The sequence below is a fragment of the Malurus melanocephalus genome, unplaced genomic scaffold (genome assembly GCF_030028575.1).
Source record: "Malurus melanocephalus ecotype Western Australia unplaced genomic scaffold, MMel_1.1 scaffold_154, whole genome shotgun sequence".
Taxonomy (NCBI): domain Eukaryota; kingdom Metazoa; phylum Chordata; class Aves; order Passeriformes; family Maluridae; genus Malurus; species Malurus melanocephalus.
Genome location: NW_026623386.1, coordinates 1,213,939 through 1,222,496, shown reverse-complemented (window position 1 = coordinate 1,222,496; position 8,558 = coordinate 1,213,939). Strand labels below are relative to the sequence as shown.

General features: G+C 35.6%; 1 protein-coding gene across 1 annotated transcript in view; it reads right to left on the bottom strand.

The window, feature by feature from the left end:
- LOC130576780 (cadherin-10) overlaps positions 1-6,856 on the bottom strand; it is a 57,681-nt gene extending 50,825 nt beyond the window's left edge. Inside the window, exon 1 of the mRNA XM_057371679.1 lies at positions 6,485-6,856. Coding sequence (XP_057227662.1) covers positions 6,485-6,715 — 231 coding nt within the window. The 5' untranslated portion in view covers positions 6,716-6,856. The remainder of the gene's footprint in view (positions 1-6,484) is intronic.
- Positions 6,857-8,558: the final 1,702 nt, after the last annotated feature.

Genomic DNA, 8,558 nt, shown 5'->3' with positions numbered 1-8,558 from the left:
ACATGACTTTTGCAATTCTATCTGGTTCTGGTTGCAATTGGACTGGTAAAGTCCTATTGACTTTACCATTTCAGAGAAAAGGTATGCTCCAAGTAATCTGTCTGTTAGATTTTTAAGGACAAATCTGAAGCAGAGAGACATTCAGCACATCCAGCATTTCTCACTGAGAGAACAAACAGTGACACTGGACTCCCCAAGAGGGCAAAATTGTTTTGGAACATCTACCTTCAGCACTGTTGGATGTGGCCTGCACACATGAAACGAAGTCTAAAAGGACGGTAATCTATTCCAGTACTATTTCTCTGTGAAACACTGGAGCTTCATTGGAGGTCTCACGCTTTCCAAAATTTTACCAGTCTTTAGAGGCAAYTGGGAGTGTTCACTTAGGTCTTTAATTTACAGTGTGTGGCACATCTCAACRAAAATATCATCAGATAATTTAGACACTGGGAATCATCCCCTTGAGCAGTTGCCCGACTCAAGTGACTAAAGAAACCTACACACACAGACATCAATCCAGGGCTATGAAGCCACTTTCTTTAAACAAATATATCTGGCTTTGAATTCAGGCACACAGCTGTGGCTCTTTTGGTGATCATTAAAAGATTTGTGGACACTACAAAGCCTTTGCTTTCTTCAACCAACCGTCAAACCCATCCTAGGCCACCAGCAAAACCCAGTGTCTTATAGGGGTGCATCCAGAATAGCAGCTAACAAACAAGTCATTCTTTATGAGAATAAAACCCTAGCATTCAACCTGGTTAGCTCTTTGKCACCAGTACCTTCTCTGCTGCTGTTTCATCAAGCAAGAAATCAGAGCCTCCAGCATACACTGATGTTTCCAAAGAAATAGTCCTTTTGCAAACAGAAAATATCAACCCTCTGCACACTTAACAATTTACAGCAAGTGATGAATCTAAGCAGTTCTAGTCTTAAACTTCCTACTAAGCTGAGTCCCAAGAGACTTTGAGAATGAACTTTGCTCAGCATTTACTGGGTGGCTGATTCTYATAAATCAGCCTTCATGACAATCCTGCAGGAAGCTTTGATTTCTYTGATGCTATGGTAAAACAATATTTCACTCTGACGGTCTTGACCTGTTCTTAAATATGTAGGAGACCACTCATGTACTCCTAAAAGCAACCTTTCACATGCTTGAAATGAATTGGTGCCTTAAATAACCCTCTTTGCAGTCTATGTTTGAAGTCTTGCTGAGAAAGAAATAAATTTCTAAATGTTGTTGTGTCTCAAATGTCAGTTCCACCACACTGCAATATCTTCAGTAAGGTAAGATTTTTGAAGATACACAGCTGTGAATAACTTTGGCTTTGATTCCAGTAGTTACACCAAACACTCATATGGAAGCTGCTAAAGGACTATMTGCCCTCCTTCACCTCGACAGATCACGACTCATTTATTCAGTTTGCAGAATATCTTTCCTCACTTTCTATTCCTTTTTATTGATCTCTGTCATRAGAATCTGTTCTAGCAGAGCAGAAAATTCAACCTCTACAGAACTTCAATCAGCCACAGAGCTGATTACCTTCACCTGAAAGCAAAGGCATTTTGTATCTCTCAGTCAGACCTTCACAGCAAATATTAAGCCTGCACATAAGCACTTGCAATTCAAATCCTACTCTTTAGTCTCTCATAACACCTAAGGTCTTTACAAAAGAACTATGGTAGAACTATCTTCAGAAATCAAAATGCAGAGATTTTTGAAAGGGTTTGGTAAGTTTTCACCTTACCGTTACAATAGCATCATTTCATTGGGACCTTTTACTGTAGGCGTCACACTTGATGATGAATGCTTTGAAATCATAACATGTTATTTTGTGTTGCTCTCTCCAAAACCAGTACTTTTGGTAGTTGTTGCATCAGTAAGAAAAATACAAGCGACATCTGAGGCTTGGCTGCCTTACCTCTTTATGGCTGTTTTATGGTAAATCACACAGTTTTAATAGACAGTTAACTAAAACTCTAACTGGTGTTCTTGAAAATGTGTCATGTATGCATAGCTTRCTAAGTCTTTTCCTCAGAATCATGTCTGTGCTGGGATTCTTGAAGTGAAAGGAACTAAGTGGAGTTGACACATTCTGCTCTTTACACCATCAAAGATAATGACTGCACTTACAAGCATGTGATAGTGAATACTGCTRGGATAATCTTTTCTGGTAACAGTTCTAATATGACACACACAAATTTTATATACATTTATGTGCAAATATAAGATAAATTATCCTTTGAGACACTAAAAAGCAGTGTTACTAAGAACTTCAGTCTCTCAAAGTGCGGAAATATTTGTGTCAGTTGATCCTTTGTGCAGYAAAACTGCTGTAATGAAAATTGCCAGAAATAGTCAAATTCTATCTCAGAAAGCTAAGTGGGGAAAATGTCTGCAAAATCAAACAATCGACAATATCTGGTGAGATAAAATAAGGAGGGGAAATGAACTTTAATGTGGATAAAGAATTTATTTGTGGATTTATTTTTTAATTRTTCCATATTATTATATTGTTGGTATATAGTAGTGCTTCCTTTAGGTGGCAACTACTAGAAAATAAAGTTTAGATTTCAGAGAATTTTTTTTCCTGTATTATACTCAAAGTAAATTGAAGCTTTTCGGAACAAGTTTGAAAATACATAACACTTTGTAATTGCATTACTTTATTGAAAAATAATAAATGGGCCTTCAAATGCATAATAAGAAAATAAATAAAAATTTTGTATCAGATTTCCATGGAACCTACATAGAATTTCTGCAGAAAAAAAATACTCTAACCACAAATATTAATAAAGTGGGTTTTAAGTCTTTTTGAACATTCCTGCATTGCTTATCTGAAACTGGAAGGAGCATTTTACTTAGAATTATTGTCTTCTAGAATATTTGTGCAAAGATATCTCAAAGACAAATCTCGTAATGTATATATAGGTTTGGTTTTCCACATTTGGAAATGTTTTCCACATTTCCACATTTCCGCCTTTTTATGACTTCAATCTTTGCTAGAAATATAGTTGAAATTATTATTTGGGGTTCCACATATTAAAAATTACATAATTTTGATTTGTACTCTGAGGATACTGTATTACATGAAGGAAAGGATGACAATCCTCTTTGTTATCATAATAATAATAAATATTGATTTAAAGATCAGTCAATATGTACTGTGCCACCATTTCACAAGGATAGTTGACTAAAGAAAGAATTTTGCAGTTGTTATGGGGTGATGTACCCCATTAATTCGCTGAACTTCATTTCTATCATATTGTTCGAGTTGAACATTCTCAAGATGACCCAAGCAGTGAATGAATGAATATAAAAATTGTATTGTGAATTTCAGACATTTGTTTCAAAAGTGATGTGATATTGAACRGTTTTCAATTTCTGACAAATAGATGAAGATTAAGAAACAAGAAAAATTGTATCCGTCTGGAGCTTAGAAAGCAAAAGGTGTAAACCATAAACCCAGATGAAACTGGMAGTCTCAGCTTTGGAAATCTGCTGATTCGTCCACTGGAATGTTCATCATCTAACTATTATTGTCAGTTTTAAAAGTCATACTTGGTACTTTGACTGAAGCCTCTCCATGACAAAAATGATCTCCTAGTTCTTGACCATGAATCCTTGAGTTCTAACTTATTACTTCTTATTACCTTACAAAATTCCCATACACCATCTCCAAATATGTTGCAAAGAAATTAACAGGAAAGTGGCATTTCATGTTATTCACCAATTCAAATAATTTTGTCTCTGGATGAAATCAAGTAAAAGGAAATATCCAGAAATGTTTTGATCATACAACTTGAAAAGGTGAGTGCAACAATAAAAGAAAGGAGGTAGGCACTATAAAATTTATATAGAACAATTTTAATCAGTAATTATTTATTTACCTATTAATTTGAGAATTTGGACTATCAGACTAATTAATTGTTACACTAATTTAATTACTTTAACAATAAATTTTAAATTCCACACATAATAYCTTTTCCATTTATTTCCTTTGTGCAAAACTCTCCCTGAATAAATGYCATAGTATGACACTCTTCATTTTATATGTGTTTTTTACCCTTTTCCCAAACTTGTCAGAAAATTACTACAGGGCAACTTTATATACTSAGCTTAATTTTAAATTTGCTTTCTCAAATTAAATGCTCTTTTAGTTTAAGCAAAGCAAAATACATGAAAGGGCTGCTTTAACTGCTCATCAAGGTTCTTCTCAGTTCTGTATTCCTAATCTGTCACTTTACTTGTCTTTACTTATTACTTCACATTTGCAAACACTTATTTTCTCTCCCCCAAAGTAGTTYCATGTTGATCAACAGCTTTCTTTTTCTAATGAAGATGAGGTAGCCTAAAATATGTTATCCCTTTCCCCTCTAAAGAATTCTCCTTCATTTATTTATGACTGGAAAAAAGTTACTAACACTACTCACACCTTATGATTTGAAATATTCAAAAATAATACAATAGGCAAAAGTAATCAGCAGGCTTCTGAAAAACCTTAACTAATATGAAATTCGGGGTGCCCTGGAAAGCTGCTTATTTCCTAGGACTTCTGTAAGCAATATACTTTTAATTCAATAGCACAGTGTTTTGATGTGACCCTTCTTATTTTGTGGGCAAGGTTGATTTTCATAGTCTATCAGCCTGACTGGAGGAGCTGGCCTACTTACTTCAGAGCCCTTGGCAGGCAGAACTTTATACTTGAGAAGTGTATGAAATAAATATAGGGACTTTTTACAAGACTCTCAACATGCTTTGGAAACGGTTGCATTATTTAAAATCTAGTGTTAATATTACAGATTCAAAACAACAAATAAAAAATGTACTCCTAAATTTTCACTTAACATTTAAATTTCATGAGTTTTAATAAGCATTTCCTTTCAGAAATCCTCCGGCAYCCTTAATTCTTCCAAGAAATGTTTYATAATATAATAATCCCAYACACCAGTACAAGCTGGGGCCCAACTGGCTGGAGAGCAGTTTTGCAGAGTGACCTTGATGTCCTTGTGAGCAGCAAGCTGGACAGGAGCCAGAAATGTGCAACAAGGGTCATCAGCACCCTGGGCTCACTTGGAGGAACATCATATGGAGATGAAGAGAGATGATCCTTCCCCTCTTTCATCAAGAGATGTGATCCTTCCCCTCTCTCTCCTCTGCCTTGTGAGATACATCTGCACTTCTGTGTGAGGGTCTCGGCTCCCCACATGAAGGGAGATGCAGAACTACTGGAGGGACCCCAGCAATAGCCAATAAGTTKAGAAGGGCATTCTTGATATGARGAGATGCTGAGAGAGCTSAGGTTGTTCARCCTGGAGACCTTATTAATGTATACAAATATTTGTTGGGAAGAGTGAGGAATTCAGGCCCTGTTTATTTTCAGTGGCGCTCAGTGGCATGTCAAGAGACAACAGGTACAATGTGATATACCAGAAATTCCTTTTAAATATAGGAGCAAATCTTTTACTGAGTGGGTGGCCAAAAACTTAAATAGTTTGCCCAATGAGATTGTGGGGTCTCTACCTTTGGAGCTGTTTAAAATCTGACAGGACATCGTGCCAAAGAAGCTCAAGCTCACCCTGCTTTGAGCGTGGGGGTTGGACTACTAGATCATCTCCAAACATGCCTCACAATCTTAGCTGCTCTGTGATTCCATGATTTTCAAAAAGGCAGTATTTCACTGTGGTATTTTACAAGTTCAAAACCACGTGAAAAATAAAATTAATTTCTGTGCTCAGAACCAACCATTGGTGCTAAGTTGTACCCATTACTGCTGAAACTAACTTYCATTTTCAAGAAAATTACCATTTTGAATTATTATCCTGTGCCTCTTCAAATATTATTGTGGCAGTATACATAAAGTATTTTTAAATAAATCACATGGGAAAACCTACACATTAACAGGAAATAATTTAAAGGACACTTCAAGTGTCCTTTCTGTATACCTCTAGTAAGCTATGCAGAATATTCACATTCTGCTGTCTCCCATTATTGTTCACTGCCTGACCACCTCATTTTTGTCATATGTTTGCTAATGAACTTTGCTCCCTGCAGTTTATTGATTTTCAGAAAAGCATTAAGAGGAAGAATATTTTTTTCTTCAAAATAGGTTGCATTCCCCAATCACGAGCATATAAAAAGAATGCAACATCTTGTATATGAAATATTCAGAGACAGCACTGGAAAATTATTTTATAATGATTTATAAAATATTATGCTTTGATAATGAAGACATATTGAGTGGGGTGCTGGTAGGTATGATGTGCTGAAACAAGCAAATCAGTCAAACATATTTTCATTTGTTTCCTTCAAATAATTCTCAATAGCTCTAACTGGCAACATTATTGATTCTAGCAGGAGAAACAATACGTATGTTGCTTGGAAATCTGCTTCTTACACATTAGAACAAAACAAAGAAARCAAGGCTCAGTGGAAAGACAAGAACACTTGAAAATTATATAGAAAACCTTATGAGGAACCTACCTTGCCTACATACTGATAATCGGATCCTGTGTATTCCTCTAAAAGAAAAAACTGATTCCACATCCAGCCTCGCTTCTGGCGGTGAATTGCWTTCCCATCACTCCCCGAAGCACGTCCTCCAAAGCTTTTGGGTCTGAGATCAGGAGTCCTTCTGAAGAACATTTCTGTGTGGCAGGGATGTGGCAGCCACATCCAGAGCAGCAGAAGTAATAGGACTTGCTGTATTGTCATAGTTCTCCACTCCTGATGCTCTTCAAGCCGGTTGGCAATGGAGAGCAAAGTTTGGTATTTCTTGGCCTGSTTTTTTATGTCTCTAGTTTCTGATGCAGCCAAGGAGTTCCCAGCAACTCATCTCTGGACTGTACACAGCAACCAAATTCTGAAAGTGAGCAGACAAGAGACAATGTAAGTTGAAATTCATTCACTACCCAGGGTCCAACATCATTGCAACTGCACCCTTCATAGACAAAACATAGTAACATAGAATTCCTGGTCAGGAATATAAAGGTTATCCATGTAGGGAGAACACTGAATATAGGGGATAGCTGCTGCNAGGAGTGCCGTTAAAAAAATTCAGTTTAGAAACTTCTAAGAGTGTTCTTTATTTAGACTAGTGGATTAATATTGCTGAAACTTACAAATTAAATACTTCTGCCTTTGCTTCAAATGTTTTCCACCCAATTTCATTGACAAGAATTCCAGTGTTTTATTAATCTTATTATCAAGAGACATGAAACTCAAACACAAAGTAGTTTTAAAAATTACAAAATGGTAAAACACCAGTTCTCCAGGGTATTTTAAATGGTAAAAGGAAATATCATATGCATCAGAAGAACTACATGATAAAAAGCAAACTTTTAAACAGAAAAAGTTCTTGAGATGGTCTTGCAATATGGAGTGATAGAAGTTTAGCCTTAARCTGTAGTAAACATTTTTAGAAACATGAGGGCCTGTTTTCCAAGCTTCCTGAAACACTGAACTTAATCTCATTGTGGAAAATGGTATCACAAAGAGAAGGCAAGCCTCTCACAATTCACTTTTTGTCTTCACTTTTTTTTTTTTTTTTGCTTTGCTTTATTTTTTGTCTTCCTTTGTCTAACTAATCAGCAAGAGCAATTTAGCCAAGTTCTTTTTACTTCTACCCCAGCATTTAAAGAGTAACAGTTTTTGTTAGWGAGATCATTTAGCAATTGTTTCCTTAAGTAAATTATAAAAAACTTATGATTTGTCATCTTAATATGGTGTAGTTTCTGCAAATTTTAATCAGGATGGTTTTGTTATTCTTTCTTACATGCCAATAGAAAACATGGATTGTGGTTTTATTTCCTTGAATATTCTTCTATATGTGGCACAAAACTCAAGTAGTAAAAAGCTTGCTCTCCTCTTTGCTGATTTTAATAGGTAAGTAACATCATACACAGCAATACCACGTGCTCTGCTTTCATTAACATTTATACTATAGTTCATCATCATCTTAAATATTTTYATCTTTTCAAAGAAGAGCTTTGTAAAATTTTCAGAAATCCTTCCTGTGTTTCAGTTTGATACTGATGTGCTATTAAAGCTATTTCCAGTAAGCCCGTGTAGATTAAAAAAAGCTTATAACAAATGTCAAGATTTTTTAAGTGGTAGACTATGAACTATAGTGACATAATTAAAAAACTGTGTCTCTCTGTGCAGGTGTGTGTGCAGGTCCATTAATAACTGAATGGATTCTTTTCAGGAACCAGCTGTTGTCTTCAAGTTATATTCACTCAGGAGAATATTTTCCCTTCTCTCCCAGCATTTGGAAGCCTAAACATCTTCCCAGTTAAGGACTTTGCCCCTAAATCTGTTCACAGTAACTCAGAGATATCCATTTCCATTGGTCTAAACTAACACCAAGTTATATATCATTTAATTTAYCCCTTCTTCATTTCTTCTGAAGTTTTGACATTTACTAGATTACTGCACAGAACAATCTGTTCTAATATAAGCTATTAATAACACATAGTGAATTATATCAGCATGTACAAACTGGAGATGTGGTCCTCCACCTTGGAAATTATTTATCACAACTCATACTTGTGTTCTT